The following is a 17,809-nucleotide window of genomic DNA, read 5'->3' as shown; positions in this document are numbered from 1 at the left end:
CCCCACCAGAGCGGAGTGGGGGGGAAGAGTCACAAGTGTCAGGACCAGCCTCTCCTCCAGCGGGGAGAGAAGATGAGTCAGGGCTGACCACGCCCCCATCGGAAAGTGGGGAAACGGAGGGGAGGTCAGGTCCAGCTAGCCTCCCCGAAGGAGGGAGCAGTGACAGCAGTGTAACGGTCAGAAGGAAAGTGGGAGGCTGGGCGCGCGCGCCAAGTTCAAATGTGCAGGAGCGCGGGACAGCAGAAAACCCGGATTGGGAGCCAGGTCCTAAAGCCCGAAGGAGGGAGGGGGAAGAGTCAGGGGACTCAGCGTCAGAAGAGTCTAGGAAGGGCGAGACCCCGACGGGCAGGCGGACCCAGAGGAGGAAGGAACAGAGAAAGAGGTGGAGCAAGGCTAGAGTCTTAAACTGGTGTCAGGGGGGAGGAGATTCAGACGGAGCTTCGGCGGTCTAAAGTCTGAGACGTAGTGCTGCACGCTGCGGCTGTGGAAGTGAACTGAACTTCAATAAAGACTTTATTACTAAACAACGAAGCAGCGTTGGTCTTCTGTGAGCTGGGACCTCGGGCAGCGCTGACAGCATGCCAACCAAATACATTGTTAAAGCCATCCAAATCCAAAATGTCTGTGTTCTCAAGAAGTAGCCATTCTTTCAACCAGCAGAAAGCTGCTGATTCATAATACAGTTTAAGGTCTGGCAGGCCAAATCCACCTCTTTCCTTTGCATCCGTTAAAATTTTGAAATTTATTCTGGGCTTCTTGCCCTGCCAGACAAATCTGGAAATATCTCTCTGCCACTTCTTGAAACAATCCATTCTGTCCAAAATTTGCAATGTTTGAAACAAGAATAACATTCTTGGCAATACATTCATCGTCTTCCAAAGCAACTCCTCTATTCGGAACTTAAAAATGGAAAGCGTAATGCTGGTGGTCAACAAAAGAGGTTTAAAGACTGTCTCAAGGCAAATCTTAAAAAATGTAATATAAGCACTGACAACTGGGAAACACTGGCCTGCGAGCGCTCCAGTTGGAGAACAGCCTTTACCAAAGGTGTCATGGACTTTGAAGACACTCGAACTCAGGATGCAAGGGAGAAACGTGCTAAGGGGAAGGCATGCTTGGCAAATCCACACTGTGATCAACTCCCAACCGGAAACCAATGTCCTCACTGTGGAAGGATGTGTGGATCCAGAATTGGCCTCCACAGTCACTTAAGGACTCATTGTTAAAACCGTGTTTATGGAAGACAATCTTACTTGGCTATGAGTGATCGCCAAAGAAGAAGGAATACTGTTACTGAATAGCTTGGCTTCCAGTGGGGCTTAATTAGGTAGCATTTGATGAGCTCCTTCGTCATTTGGTGAGGTCAACAGAGGTGTGTCCATTTTCTCATCCCTATTTGGATCATGTCCCCATGTCATTTACAACTCACTCGTAAGCATGTTTGCTCAGAGGTAAGCCCTCTGAGATGTATTCAAGGAGACGTATTTTGCAGAAAGTGTGCACAGCATTAGTCTAAGGCTCAGGCAGTCCAATCTAATTTTAGGAAGGACTGTGGCAACATAACCACAAAAGTAGGAAGCTGAGCTGGCAGCAGCAAAAAGGGAAAGAACCGGAAACCACAGAAAGAAGAAGGGATTCTCTAGGATCCAAAATGTCTCCTCTGCCCCAGACAATGTCCCACTGGGATCTTCCTTTTCTGAACCATCAGCAGTCAGCAGACACATGTTCAAAGCTGTTCGTAAGGCACAGAACATTTGTTTTGGCGTTCTATTGAAAACAGTTGCGCGCTTCTCTTCATCCAGCAGATTCCAGGGCGGTGAACGATGAGCATATAAATAAATATATGTCATAGAAAACACTAAAATGTACAATAAAACCAGAGTGTTGATCATCATACGACGCGGCAGGTTAAAAGCATTCAGTAGGCATTACATGAATTAAAATGCCTCGGTATAGAGACATGTCTTAGATTAGTGTCCCCGAAAAAGTGTAAAGGAAGCATACCTGTTTAGCGCATCCAACACATAGAAAACACGGCAGCTCAGAAAGTATCCCCCACCCCAGAAAAAGACAGCGATCCCAGTCCAACTTTGTCCACATGTAGCAGCCAAACAGTGGACAGCTGTGGGTCTTGCTGGATCGGGAGCGGCTCTGGAAATTGGGAAGGGACGTGGTGTTCCATTTTGCAAGTAATGGTAGCACTGCTTGCATTAGGAGCCTGTTCTGCTTGCATATTTGGAAGCAAACAGATGCAACGGGCATACAGTAAGTCTCCAATGCTTTCTAGCTAAATCCTGTGTAATTCTCATTGCTGAAGGAAATTTGTGCTGTATATACCGCTGCAACACCTCAGCTGAATCCTAGATTTGTTGTATTGGTTATATAGACTTACTGAACTCACTTACTGAGCAGAACACGTCCTGCAGTGTCAGTTTTCATTTCAGGTATCATGAGTTAAAGGTAAAGGTAAAGGGACCCCTGACCATTAGGTCCAGTCGTGGCCGACTTTGGGGTTGCGGCGCTCATCTCGCTTTAATGGCCGAGGGAGCCGGCATACAGCTTCTGGGTCATATGGCCAGCACAACTAAGCCGCTTCTGGCGAACCAGAGCAGCGCACGGAAACACCGTTTACCTTCCCACCAGAGTGGTACCTATTTATCTACTTGCACTTTGACGTGCTTTCAAACTGCTAGGTTGGCAGGAGCTGGGACCAAGCAACGGGAACTCACCCCGTCGGGGGGATTCAAACCTCCGACCTTCTGATCGGCAAGCCCTAGGCTCTGTGGTTTAACCCACAGCGCCACCCGCGTTCCATGGTATCAGAGTTACAAGTAATCAAAACCTTACAATTTGGTTTTCGGGTTGTATGATACAGATGAGCAAGGTTGCTATAATGATAGAGGAATGCCTACTGAGAAAATATTCCAGTTCGTAGTCTACATATTGTTAATCTTTGAACTGAATCACATTATAATTTTCTAAATGAAAGGATGACATGAATGCCCCAAACGAGCCTGAAGTCCTGTACCACCTTACCTGGGAGTAAGCTCCACTGAAGTCAGTGGGACTTGCTTTTGAGTAGGCATGTACAGGATCGTGCAGTCAGCTCAGCTGCCTTTAAGGGTGCATCTAAACTGCTGCCGGGCAGAAAGGATTTGGGATGTATGACTTCTCTCATAATTAGGCATTTTTGGAGTAGGGATTTGGCAACCTGAAGAACGTGGATCTCCATTTCATTAGAACTGCCTGCTACACTGTTTTCCTCATAAAAGCAGAATCTTCCTGATGTGAAGCAACAGACGGGAGGATACTGCCATCTAGAGCAGGAGACACATCAGTACATAACTGCAGAAGAGTCGTCAGGTTAAAGTCATAGTACACTTCAGAGATTTTATTTTTTAAAAACGATTTATTAACGATTTCTTGGTTTGCAAAAGCACGTGCAATGTCTCTTTTTTCAAGTTTCATTTTCTAGAGATTTAGAATCACTTTTGTCTCGCAATAATGTGCATTAGGAGGGACAATTCTGTCACATGCAAACTCGTCAACTATATCCTGTCATAACCCAAACCCTGTCTCACTCAGCGACTGAAGAAATGCTACTATTATTGGAAGCTATTTGACAGGGCCTGTGGTATCTCTGATAGCAAAAGAACATCCCTCTCCACAAGCCCTAGATTTGAAGCAGTTTTGAAAGGCTTTTTCTTTTTCAGATGAGCATAAAACATGTGTGTCACCCTGTCTTACCACACAGGCAGCCCTGTAGCCTGAGAAAAAGAACCACACAAAAAATAGTGAAAGGTTACTGTTTTCTTTGAACAGCGCTCTGTCATTCAAGAACTGTTTTTATATTTATAATTGCATATATATATATATATAATATTTTTACTGCAGTCCATAGACCCACAAAACAGTTTCAAAACAAGATACAGTTAAAACAACCAAACAACAGGCGGAAGAAACTGAGGTAGTCATTTTGTTATATGTAGAGCATGGTGGTCTTCGTTTCTTGTGACCTCTGAAAGAAACTTTGCCACGGTCAGTGTAATATCATTTGACTTATCCTCCAGAAGGTATTTAATATGGGAGGCTTCAGATTTTCCCAGCAAATTTGCCAGTAAGGGTTTGATCAGTTGATCCCTTACTTGCTCATACTGCCCACAATGCAGTAGTTATGCTTCATGCAATCAACATCCCAAGAACATAAACAGAGCTTATATTCTGATAGGGGATGCCTCTCAGTCTACCATTTAGAACTTCCGGTGGAAGTACATTTAATCTACCTTCGGTAAATAAAGGCCAGTAGGTGGGTATGGGCAAATTCCTAAAATATGAGGCTAAATGAAAGTCGTGCTCATATTGGATTCCAGCTGCAGTCGGGCCACAGATTACAATGGATCGCAGGTCGCAATGTGAGATGTCCCAAAGCCTTTGCCTCAGGGATACAAGGGCGGTATCGTAGCCCAGTTGATACAAAAGGGATGATGACAGTCCAATCGAGGTGGCTTTTCTGGCCATAGTTTTCAGTCATGGGCTGATACACACACACAAACATATGCAATCATCACATTCAAGACCTTTTTTTATATTTATAACTGCTTTTTAAAATTGTTTTAATATATGCAATCATCACTTTAACTGTTTTTACATATGTAACTGTTTATATATGCTACTATATTGTGAATTGCTTCAAGATGCCTCAAGGGAAACTACTGATTAAAATAAAATAAAATAAATAAAAATTAACAACAACTCTAATAAGAACATTTCCTTCTTTGAAAAATGTGTGCTCTCCCTCTTGCCCAGCACCAGACTTCGCATGTCCACCAGAACTATAGGAGCATGGGAGAAGTTATCGCAACTGATCCCAAAATGATTGTCGTCTTCATTCTACGAAAAACAGTGTTCTGACTCATTAGAGACTTGGTCTCGTGATTGACCACAGAACTATTAAAGATGATTTTGTCGAGAGTTTTCTTTCTCACTCCCTCGCATGTTCTGTGCAAAAGTGGTCATGAGAAACAGGATAGGCCAAGAGTGGTCATGACCTTAGATGATATATTGGAATGAAGAAAATACTAGCTTACAGTGCAGTGCTGTAATTGTCTGTACAAAAGTAAATCCCACGAGACATATTCCCACGTAAATGCGTATAGGATTGTAGCCTTAGGCAGGCAAATACCATAATGAGACGAGTGAGAGCCTGAGAAAAATCTGATCTACAACCAAAAATGCACATTGTGGAGCCAGCAGTGAATGGCTATTCCACTAGACTCTAGAGGGGGGAAATTGCTTTGTGGGAGGCCAGAGGTACAGTTTTTATTTCTTACATTAATAGATTTCCTCACTATATCTAACCTTCGGCTTCTGCAATTCTTTTGCATCAGTTTCAGAGCTCTAATGACAAAAGGATTGTGAAAACGAAGAAAATTCATCTCTGGGTGCTTAATTCACAATGTCCTTACCCAAATGTTTACTATTATTGAATAGTCAGTAAAGTAAAACTTTAAGTACTGATGGTTAACTTCAAATATATATCTAAAATATCAAGCAAAGGCCCATTTTCAAGTGAAACCAAAACAATACACAAAATGCAGGACAAATGAAAATAGAGAGGAAAGGAGAAGATTTTAATTTTTTTTGCATTAAAGATGACCATAACTAACTCATTAAGGAGAAGAAATGTCTGTAATGTTTCAACACAAAGTACAATGGAGCACATGTATTTCATGTATTTGTACAAAAAAGCTTCTGTTTCTTTTTTGTCGTCCACCAAAGACATTTTTTATTATTTGTTCATTTTTCACTGGTTATATATTTGTATCCAATTCAGTGAGTATAGTCCAAAGGTTCTACCCATCTATTAATTTTGAAATAGATTTATCAAGCTGAAGAGATCAGTATTTCATATATTAATGGAATAATGTCTAAAATGCTACAAGCAATGAAAAAAAACCCCAACAGGCAATGGAAATGAAGCTACCTTTAAATTTTGGAAATGCATGGTTATTTGGGCTTATTTTTTCTCTGCATGGTATATGCAGAGATACACAGAAGAGGGAACAGTTACCACATCTATATAGCAGTAGACCACTTATGTAGAGTTGTGCCTGCTTATAGGATATCCATTTTAAACACATGCATTGACAAGAAATCTACTGTATATTCATGTTGACATGAAGCAGAATTTGAAACGTATCAGATTCATTGCTCTTCGAGTTTAACAGAATTACAAAAATGTCTTAGTAGCAACACTAGTAATCTGTACCTCTTTTAAAACATGCCAAGACTTTCGCACTTTAAAGATTCTTTACACTCTCCAGCAAAAAAAAAAAGTACTGAAACCAGATGATAGTATTTTTTTTATTATACACTTACTTGATAAATAATATATCTGCAGGGGCATGCACAATAACATTGCCACAATTTATCATTACAGCATTACATTGAATAATTATTTTAAAACCTGGGCTTCCTGACTTTTCTACAAACGTTTTTGTTTTGACAGCCTAATTTGAGTATTTGCTGCCTTTTGTCAGCTAAGAGAAGTGTAGTATTTCACATGATACTAACATCTGAAAATTGGCACAAATGGCAACCTTTGCCTGAGAGGTACAATACTTTAAAAGGAAGATTCCAGCATTCATTAAAATGTATTACTGGAAAGATACACAATCTTCTCTCTTAAATTCAGGAAGTCCTCAAAAGTTAATAGGGAAGTACAACCCAAATCTATATACTTGCACCATTTCAAGCTTGCATCAAAAATCACTTTGTAAAATCAAAATTAGGTTAAAAGGCTTTTAAAAATACAGGGATTTATTCCAGAACATTCACAGATTGCCTGCAAGATTGTTAAATCCTCATAGATTAAGGAGATGGGGAAAAGAAATGAAGTACTGCTTGTTATGCCAACGTAATTTATAAAACCCCATGTTCAAGAAGTTTGTTAGGACAATGCAAACAGCAAATAGGTACAGAATCAATTAATTCTCATTTATGTTTATGGCAATATATCCCCCACCACCGCTTCTGTAAGTCACAAAAGGGATGGATCAAGGTTCTGATCCACTGTTTTACTGAACCACAGAGCAACAGATACTGGCTGAGTGTTAGCTCCTCAAACATCTGTTGAGGAGAAGGGAATGATGGAGCCTAGTTGCGAGGATGTTACTGCTGCCAGAAGGAGTCACTGCATGCCCCATCCTCCCAGCCAGAAATGTAATATCACCACTAGGAGAGTATTTCTATATACCTGGGACCCAGGTAACAGTATTGGCACAGCATGCTGCAAAGTGTAGCAAAAGTGGCATGTTGGGCCCTTAATAATTTTTATACTGGTTTGGAACTACAATACTAATTCTTGGTTCTCGATATTTCAGTTCAAAGCATTTCAGAAATTTATTCATTTTACCTTACAATGTGAAACACTTCCAAGCATTTTTTTTAAAAAGATCATTTGACGAACACGCGTGAAAGAATGCTTTGATTATGTTATTTCTTTCCGGAAGTGAAGGACCAGTTACAAAATTAAACCAGTTCCTCTCTTGACCAACAATCAGCTGGTTTAAAAAACAAAACAAAACAAAAATGCAAACCAGCTCCAGTTCTAATGCCCCCCAAACCAGAGATAGGTGTTTGTGAGGGTGAACAGGTGTGTTTTTATCTAGGAAGATGCAACGGGGAAGTAACACATGGAGTTCTGCCCTCTCAGTATTCATGTCTTGGTGCCAATTTTGCATCTGATTCGATCTACAATCTCAAGAAAGTAAGATGTGGGGTGGGGTGGGAGAGAAACAGCAGCTATAATTGGGTATACCCAAGACAAAATTAAAATTTGAGCATCTAGGGCAGGAATGAGCAACCCCAATCGCCTTCTCAATCCAGCCTGCAGACGGTCCACGAATCAGAGTGTTTTTACATGAGTAGAATGTGTGCTTTTATTTAAAATACATCTCTGGGTTATTTGTGGGGCATAGGAATTGGTTCACCCGCCCCCCATACAGTCCGGCCCACCACATGGTCTGAGGGACGGTGGACCGGCCCACAGCTGAAAAAGGTTGCTGACCCCTGATCTAGGGCATCTGCATATTTAGGTACCACATTTAAACTTTCTCAATTCCCATTTTAATTTTCTCTGAATCACGCTGAATTCTAGCGGTACAACAAATATGCATTTGGAAACGCCATTCCAAATGGACACCACTATCCCTCTAGGAGTACATGTGCAGAACTGAGAAGTACAAGTGATGGATCCAGGGCACACACCATTTATTTTAGCTATGGGCATGTTAAATGGGGGCCAGGACTAAGACATGTATCCAGAAACATTGCCCCATTTGTACAAGGACCTCCTCTTTCACAGCATACCTTCCCCCCTTCCCCGTGTGCCCTCTAAATCTGTTCTGTGGGTTCTTCCAAACCCGCATATTTGGGAGAAGAGAGGGAGGGGAAATCTTTTCATGAATGGGATGATTTAATTAAATACAATTCAATTATTGGTTATTGGTATCAGTCACTAAATATACATACAATTAAAGTTTATACTTACTAATAAAACAGGTTTTCCCCAAGTTTCATATTTACTTCAGGAGGAAGGTTATGAATGCATATATAAAATATATAACTCCTGGAAGGCTTAGTTCTCATAAAAAGCAGGTGAGATGGCAATTGTATGTTTGGACTATACCACTTCAATCTACAAGTGGGGGAGAGGCACATGACAGAAAGCTCCTCCATTAAAAAAAAAACCACCAAATAGAATGCACATAGAATGCTATGCCATGTCGAACAGACTTCTGCCTGTTTTCCATGGTAATTTCCTATGCTCAGTAACTGTTTTTATATGGAGAAGCTTGCAACCATATGAGCTCCTACTTGTTGTACGAAGTGGTATAGTACAGACATAGATTGATGTGTTTTTACAAAGACTATCAAAGCCTTTGCCTGGCAAAAGGAATTACTGTGCAAAACACAAATATTTTCTGAATTAGATATTCAGATCGTAAAATCATGTAATCACATTTTATTTAAGGCTCAAGATATACATCACTCAGTACATCCGTTTTCTTTCTCAGTTAAGTGCAAAACAAACTACTGCAGAGTGAGCCCTGCACTGTGTTGAACACAAACAGCAAAATATGGAGGGGGAAATGTCCGCACAAACACACACAAAACCAACAAAGCTCTGTTTATGTGAGTTTCAGAAACCAGCTCAGAAGTCAGTGTCATAAGGAATAAAGTGTAGCTGCTGCCTTCTGAAACACCAATAACCTCTTACTTAATTTTTTTGGTAATTATAGGGATGAACACAAATAGCCATGCAACAATATTTAACAGGCAATCAAGTGATAAAGCTCAGTGCTCAGGATAAGAACTAAATTCTTTAAATAAAACAAGTGTCAACTCATTTAAAAGCCAGAGACATTTATTGTTTTTGAACTGGACTGACTGCAGTTAATTTGCTCGAGCAAAATCTCAGGATTAAATACCCCTCCGTGTCCATCTTCCATAATCAATCGAGAGTATTTAATTTCTTCTTTGCGCTCCAAGGATGTCTCAAGGCAAATGCGTCCTTGTAATTTCAGAGTCAGAATGTCCTTCTTCTTGGAGACTGGGCTCATAGTCACCAGCATTATTGGCCAACTCAACATCTGGCTCATCATTGCTCTCTGCACTATAATCCACTTCTTCAAGAAAGCGAGGTTCGTCTTCTTCCAGAACATATGTAGTGGGGCTGCAGCAAGAACACCAGGAGAGTAGGCTTATCGTCTATTATGCTCAAGTGAAGCAGCTTCCCAGCATAAACACATTTAACGCAATAAAAAAACTAATTAGTTTTTCTAAAATGTGACCAAGAGGCTCTGGACCAATAACATGATAACTATAGCCATTCATTCTATCATTGCATAGCTGTCAACTTACAGATTTGAAAATAAGGGACCAGCAGCCTCGAAAATAAGGGACCAGCAGCCAAAATAAGGGATTTTTCTGAGTTTATGAGTTCCATCGGCCCTTCCCCACCCGAGAGGGAGGGAGACTCTCACCCACACCACCCGCGAGCCCGGCATGAGATGGTTGCGGTGCTGCGGTGGCCGCTGAAGCACCGCCCTTCTGTGTCCCTTCTCATCCCCTCCTCTTCCTCCTCCCTCAGGCCACCACTGCCGCTGCCACCTCCGGCTTCCCCTGGCAGCATGGTGGAAGCCTCGAAAGAGAGGGGCTGCCTGCCTGCCCGCCGCCACCCGTCTCCTCACGATGCGCCCCCAAGGGGGAAAAGGGAGAGACGGAGACGCGGCAGCTCGTGCGCACACTCTCTCTCGAAGCGGAGGACCCCGAGCAGCTGCTTCCCTCCCGAGCTGGGCAAGCATGAAACCCGGGAAATTTAAGGGACATCATCAATCCGGGACAGCAGCGGGACACGGCGCTGGGATAAGGGAATTTCCCGCCAAATAAGGGACGGTTGACAGCTATGTATCATTGAGTGCCAAATGTTATATAGGAGATGCATTACCATTCTCCCCCAAAATTGGCAGCAACAACAACATCTTACTAAGCCCTTCATCAATAAATATGAATCTTATATTAACAAAACATTCTGAACTCTGAATTTTCAAAACACGCAACGCATAGACCCAGAAACATGAAAGCCTGTGTGGCAAAAGGCCATATGCATTCTCTCTATCCTCTCTGCATGGATCAGCCCTGGTGGCTCCACCTATGACATTGCGCACTGAAAGGAAGGTCTGAAGGAGGAGTCTTGCATGTTCTCTTGAAGCCTCCTGCGAACTGAGAGATCTGTGTGATCACGGCTCCCGACTGCAGGAAGGATCCCAAGCGCATCCAGCTGGAGATGCAAAGAATCCAAGGCTGCAGCCAGCAGTGATGGGAATGTGGGGGCCAGTCATGCGTCCCCGCTCCTCCATCAACACATTTTTAGGCAGACATCAGAATAGGGCATTTTTATACATTGGATAACTGTCCCTTTCACTGCATGCTGAACTGCACCAACTAGTTTGTCAGAGCCACAGAACGAAAAGACAAACTAAAAATAGAAAAGTAATTTCTACAGTAACATAACTGAGGCTAATGTTTATAACAAAAGTTATTGCAAGATTACTGAGATTTCAATGTGTTTTTATTGAAATGAAGTCAAGTAAAGAAAAATAAGCAATGGGTGTCAATGTGGTCTCCTAAGGAAACAGGTTTTGGAGATTCAATCAGGAGGACATTTTCTACAGGACAAGTTTCTTCACTGAAGCTTTACCCTTCCCATGTGACAGAAGGGTCGTCCCCCCCTTACAAAACATTTTTGCAGAGCAAGTCAGGTCAACTTTCATATAAAACCGATTAAAGTGCATCACACAAAGACAAAAGAAATGAAAACAGTGCATCACTTCACTGTGACAGCACAGCAAAAAGCTTTAAAGCAATTGAAGTAGGCGAGTGAAACCACAGACAGTGGGAAAAGGGAAGCGTCATCACATGTCTGAAGACAAAAGGGAAATCTCACCATTTCCCAGGCCATGAGAATCTTTGCCCGCTATCAATTCTAGCAGTGAAATGTGCCACTAGACTCTACCAAAAATCAATCTCAAAACCTATCCAACAAAGATAATTTGAAACTTACCTCTGAAAGGAAACTGGTCCTTTCATTTTAGGTGTTAAAATGATGAAAGAGCTGAGAAAGCCATAGTTAGGTACCGGATTTTTCGCACCATAGGACGCACTTTTTCCCCTCCAAAAATGAAGGGGAAATGTGTGTGCGTCCTATGGTGCGAGTGCAGGCTTTCGCTGAAGCCTGGAGAGTGAGAGGGGTCGGTGCGCACTGACCCCTCACGCTCTCCAGGCTTCGCACACCTCTCCGCAAGCTGGGCTCCCGCTGCTTGCGGAGACTTGCCTGCATGCTGAATCCTGCTGCGCGTGCTGAGCTCAGCACGTCCAGGCTTCGCAGACCTCTCCGCAAGCAGCAGGAGCGCTCCCGCTGTTTGCGGAGACTTGCCTGCATGCTGAAGCCTGCGCGTGCTGAGCTCAGCGCGTCCAGGCTTCGCGGACCTCTCCGCAAGCAGCAGGAGCGCTCCCGCTGTTTGCGGAGACTTGCCTGCATGCTGAAGCCTGCGCGTGCTGAGCTCAGCGCGTCCAGGCTTCGCGGACCTCTCCGCAAGCAGCAGGAGCGCTCCCGCTGCTTGCGGAGACTTGCCTGCATGCTGAAGCCTGCGCGTGCTGAGCTCAGCGCGTCCAGGCTTCGCGGACCTCTCCAGGCTTCGCACACCTCTCCGCAAGCAGCGGGAGCCCAGCGCTGGGCTCCCGCTGCTTGCGGAGAGTTGCCTGCATACTGAATCCTGCGCGTGCTGAGCTCAGCGCGTCCAGGCTTCGCGGACCTCTCCGCAAGCAGCAGGAGCGCTCCCGCTGCTTGCGGAGACTTGCCTGCATGCTGAAGCCTGCGCGCGCTGAACTCAGCGCGTCCAGGCTTCGCGGACCTCTCCGCAAGCAGCAGGAGCGCTCCCGCTGTTTGCGGAGACTTGCCTGCATGCTGAAGCCTGCGCGTGCTGAGCTCAGCGCGTCCAGGCTTCGCGGACCTCTCCGCAAGCAGCAGGAGCGCTCCCGCTGCTTGCGGAGACTTGCCTGCATGCTGAAGCCTGCGCGCGCTGAGCTCAGCGTGTCCAGGCTTCGCGGACCTCTCCGCAAGCAGTGGGAGCGCTCCCACGGCTTGCAGAGAGCTGCCTGTTTGGGGGCTGGGGTCGGGGGAAGCTCGAGCTTCCCCCGCCCCAGCCCCGTGCCTGGGGGGGAAATAATTTCCCCCCCTTTATTTCCCCCCCAAAAAACTGGGTGCGCCCTATGGTCCGGTGCGCCCTATGGTGCGAAAAATACGGTACATACTACAAAATGTCTGTCTGAAATTGTGTTCTTTACACAGAGATCCTGATCCAGATTTAGCAACCCAGGTTACAGATGCAGAGTGTTCTTTACATGCACACAGAGAAAAATTAGTTTGGACGTGTGTTGGGCAATGCTTTTCTTTCTCCATCTGTGTTACAGACATTCCCCCCCTCAAATTTGCACTAAAATCTGCCTTCTGCTATACTTATTTCATTTTAAATCCCCTGCCTCCAACTATTTCATAGGACATCACCGAGAACTGTTGCCTGGCAAGAAAAGACTTGCCTCCATCATGGACTGGATGAGACCCAGCTGCTCTATCCACTATCCCTTGACTCTCAGATCATCAGTGATGTCTGCAGTCTCATAGGCGGAGGCAAAAGGGCAACACCAGGAAGGGCAAGGATGAAAGAAAGAAATGTTAGCTGTGTAAACCTGGCACCACAGGGTCACCATGGTATTCCTCTTCCTGTTACCAGATTTGAATGTATTGTTTTATTGTAAGAATCTCTTGAAAACAACTTCGTAAGTGGAATTTAAGTATTCTGAAACAAATAAACATTTAGCACAACAACATTTTAAGCTCGTACTACCTTGTCACTTTACAATTGGATTCAATCAATTCATTTTCAATGTCAAAGAGCGTAGATGGCAGGTTGTATTCTAGTGGTGATGTCAACCTTTTCAAACGCAATAAACCAGAACAGAACTTGGCTCCCATCTCTTCGAGTTCACGTGTCCCAATCTGTAAGCCCTAATTAGAGAACAACATTTTCCCTGAGTGGTTAGTTTAATTATGTCTGATGCTATTGCTAAAAATAACTCCTGGCACAGTTTGTCTTATGAAGAGATGCAAGACCAGCTAATTAAAGTATTAAAGCAACAAATGCAAAACCGGATGATCCCCAAAGTTTATATCTTTATAAGATGTGTTTGGAGTCCAGAATACAAGCTATGATAAACATGCCATTCAAAAAGTAGGCTAAACTGGCCACTTTATTTTGAAGGAAAAGCATTTGCGGGACACCATTCTGAACATAAAGGTAAAGGGACCCCTGACCATTAGGTCCAGTTGTGGCCGACTCTGGGGTTGCAGCGCTCATCTCGCTTTATTGGCCAAGGGAGCTGGCGTACAGCTTCCGGGTCATGTGGCCAGCATGACTAAGCCACTTCTGGCGAACCAGAGCAGCACACGGAAATGCCATTTACCTTCCCACCGGAGTGGTACCTATTTATCTGCTTGCACTTTGACGTGCTTTCGAACTGCTAGGTTGGCAGGAGCAGGGACCGAGGAACGGGAGCTCACCCCGTCGTGGGGATTTGAACCACCGACCTTCTGATCGGCAAGTCCTAGGCTCTGTGGTTTAACCTGCAGCGCCACCCATGTCCCTTTTATTCTGAACATGCTTCTGGCCTATTATTTGCTTTAAAATCTCCTCTGCTGTTAACCCCCAAAGGTATTGCTTACTGCAAAGCACATTCAGGGACAAATTACAGGCATGGTTAGGGGCAGTTTTTGGCAGGAAACCTTTGCAGGGACACAATCCAGATCAGTGGCATGTCCCAGATTGAGACCTGACAGATTTTTCCCTTTCACCTCCCTTTTTAAAGAAAGTGGCCAGGTTGAACCATTAAAAAAAAATGTTTGTTTACCCTAATATGTGGTTTGGCCCTTAGATAATACATATTTCAAAGTGTTCCTCTAAAGAGAATCCAGGCAATGCACAAGATTACTTTTTCAGACTCATTAAATATTCAGATGCCATTTTTACAATTCAGTTTTATTTTTTACCTTGTACTTCCCCTGGTCACATCCACATAATGTGCTTTCCATGGTGTAACTCCTCTGAACGCCTATTTCTCTCCAAACAACTACACGTGCCGTAGATTCCTTGGACTTTTCTACCACAAAACTGCAGCTGCTCATGCAGAATGCTGGTGCTGTCTGACTCAGAATCTTTGGAAGGGTCTAGAGGAAGGAAGTATTTAACAGCAGTCTGAAACTGTTAAAAAGTTTAGCAGGTACAACGTCAAGAAACCACCGAATATTAAAAGGTGCATTACTTGGTCCACTTTCAATATGTGAAAAAGTATATAACCGGAACTGAATTCCTGTGGATTTCAGGCTACATATTATTTAGATGCAAATAAATAAAAAATTAAGGATAGAAGAAGGATGCATTCCAATAATTTATTTCAACTGATTTATTCCCCCAAAAGCGAGCCCAGGGCAGTTAACAAAAATATAATTATAAGAACACAAAATACAATAGCAGCAAAAAGCTCTACTTAAAATACCAATACAAACACAGAAAATGACCGTAATAAAACAGCAAGATAGTTAGCAGAAAAATTATTACACCACGAAGACTTGGCAGAATAAAAAAAGTTCTCACCGTGTGCCTAAAAGTAGCCAGAGTCAGGGAAAACTACACAAAAAATGAGAGGAACTTTTGTGATATAGTGGCCACTAATGAGACTACCACCCAGCTATTTAAAAAAAAGCAGGGCATTCCCTATTTACACAGTTTGTACAACCAAATGGAAGTCCACTATGTGAGAGGAACAGTAGTATGAGATACAACCCAGCATGTGGAGGCTGTGATTTTATATCCCACTGCAGTGATACCAGATGTAGAACGGAGGGGAAGGAGCTTCTAGCCTCATGAGACTTGTCCAAACTGTTGAGCATCTGGCTTGCCAATTCTTCTACAATTGTATTATAAATATACTTCTATTCTTAAGGCGGAAAATATGAAAAGAACAAGAAGAGGCAGGAACGAAGATTTGGAGATATGCTTCAGAGGTCCAGACTATGGGGAGTCGGGAAAAATTAATAATTACAATTTGGATTACAATTTGTTTTTTTATTTTATTTTAGTTTATTATTTTTAATTGGATTATGATTCAGATATGTTGATTGGCTGTTTTTATTGGAAAAGCAATAAAAATTATTTTTTAAAAAATAAATATACTTCTATTCTTTATCCTCTATAATTCTGCTGTCATCATAAAACTTTATTAAAGCATTTTCCTAATAATATATTATTGGGGTTTTAGGCTATAGCCGTAGAATGAACAGACAAGGAAAATTAATTAAAATATATTTACATATGATGCATATCAACAATATATAGAATATTTATCTATCTATCCCCAATGTTTTAATAGTTTCTTACATGAAATTTTACTTTTTTAAAAAGGAAGCTGTTTTATGTTCACTTCACTAATTATGTTCACTTCACTAATTAAAAGCCAGATAGTTAAATTTTCCAAAACAGTGGGTTGCATTCATATTAGTCAAAACTCATCGAGTGGACCCACTGGAATTTGTGGATATGACTAACTTAGGTCTTTCAATTTCAATGGATCTCCTCTGGGCAATGCTACTGGCATACTACTGGCAGTGTTATCACTTGAGGAGTAGACAAAATAAATAGAAATAGAAATTATGAATCTATTGTGGCTTTGTTTGGATTTTTAAAGCAACAACTCACCCTATAGCCAAGGTCTTCAACCACATCACAAGAAGCAGCACTAAGATTAGTGTGCCACATGGTCTCCTTGATGCTGCAGCCATACATAAACACGTTTTTCTTGCGAGAATGACCATGATAATCACAAAAAACCTATGAGAAATAAAGTTTTCAAAAGTTATAAAAGATGAAACTTTCTTGTATCTGTAGTGGGGCAGAGATATTGTCTTTTTTTGTAATGATATTTTATTAGTTTTCAAATATTCCCCCAATAATAGCCAAATTATAACAATATCAATTAACTGGGGGCAGAGATATTTTCACAAATATTCCAGCTCATCAATTATATACCGTTTGTTCAATTTCTGGGCCGTCTTTTATTACTCTGTAATGAATCCCATTTCTTCAAGGAGTCAAAGGCCACGTTCTGATGTAATGATCCCAGGCTAATGAACTATGGTTTATTGGCTCGGGAGCTAACTGTATGCTCCTGCCTTCCCTCACATAAGCAGCTTCAGTGAATCTACCTGTTTCTTAAATCAGTTTCTTATGATGCTTGAACTGGGAAATCGATATTAAAATGTTCCCTCCAAATGAGGATATGAAATCAGAATCAGATCCTGCTTTTAATCGGGAACTCTTAGTCACAGATTCCCAGTTTGGTTGTGCAACAGGGAAGGGCTAAGATGTTTTATCAGATCAGGACTGTTACATATGAACAAGGACAAAAGCATGAAGTTTGGCTTGGAACTTTGATTTAAAAAAAGAGAGAAGGAAACATAACATAAAAAAGAAATGAATGAAATGGAATTAAGTATTGTTAAAAGTCACTTTACATAACAATGAAATCAAGTAACAAATCCTGAGAAATAGTCCAAAACCTCCTTACATTCTCTCTCAGATGGTTCAACTATGTAAAAAAGGAAGAACGAAAATTAGGCCCAACTAAATGTAACAGCCCCTTCATGGATCACTGCCTTGCCGTGGCGAAGGGGCTTGAAGAACTCAGAGAAGCTATGAACTATGCCGAGCAGGGCACCCAAGATGAACAGGTCATAGTGGAGAGTTTTGACCAAACGTGATCCACCTGGAGGAGGAACCGGCAAGCCACTCCAGTATCCCTGCCAAGAAAACTCCATGGACAAAGACAACAGGCATATAAAAGTTATGACGCTGGAAGATGAGCCCCTCAGGTCGGAAGGCGTCCAACATGCTACTGGGGAAGAGCGGAGGACAAGTACAAGTAGATCCAGAGCTGATGAAGCGGCTGGGCTAAAGCCGAAAGGACGTTCAGTTGCGGATATGCCTGGAAGCGAAAGGAAAGTCCAATGCTGTAAAGAAAAATATTGCATAGGAACCTGGAATGTAAGAACCATGAACCTGGGTAAGTTGGATGTGGTCAAAAGTGAGATGGCAAGAATAAATATTGACATCCTGGGCATCAGTGAACTAAAATG

At 42.6% G+C, this 17,809-nt stretch overlaps 1 protein-coding gene across 6 annotated transcripts in view; it reads right to left on the bottom strand.

Annotated features, from left to right (window-relative positions):
- Window positions 1-9,409: 9,409 nt before the first annotated feature.
- Window positions 9,410-17,809, bottom strand: part of AGTPBP1 (ATP/GTP binding carboxypeptidase 1) — a 60,061-nt gene continuing 51,661 nt past the window's right edge. For 4 of the 6 annotated variants that reach the window (XM_053408866.1, XM_053408867.1, XM_053408862.1 and 1 more), the window contains 4 exons: window positions 16,374-16,505; window positions 14,669-14,845; window positions 13,470-13,630; window positions 9,410-9,736 (listed from right to left, as the gene is read on the bottom strand). In XM_053408866.1, coding sequence (XP_053264841.1) covers window positions 9,559-9,736; window positions 13,470-13,630; window positions 14,669-14,845; window positions 16,374-16,505 — 648 coding nt within the window. In that variant the 3' untranslated portion in view covers window positions 9,410-9,558. Of the gene's footprint in view, window positions 9,737-9,765; window positions 9,794-13,133; window positions 13,240-13,469; window positions 13,631-14,668; window positions 14,846-16,373; window positions 16,506-17,809 lie in introns of those variants that run through there. The other 2 variants (XM_053408865.1, XM_053408864.1) reach the window with 2 other exon arrangements.

This window comes from Podarcis raffonei, chromosome 11 (genome assembly GCF_027172205.1).
Source record: "Podarcis raffonei isolate rPodRaf1 chromosome 11, rPodRaf1.pri, whole genome shotgun sequence".
Taxonomy (NCBI): Eukaryota; Metazoa; Chordata; class Lepidosauria; order Squamata; family Lacertidae; genus Podarcis; species Podarcis raffonei.
This window is presented reverse-complemented; position numbering and strand designations above follow the sequence as displayed.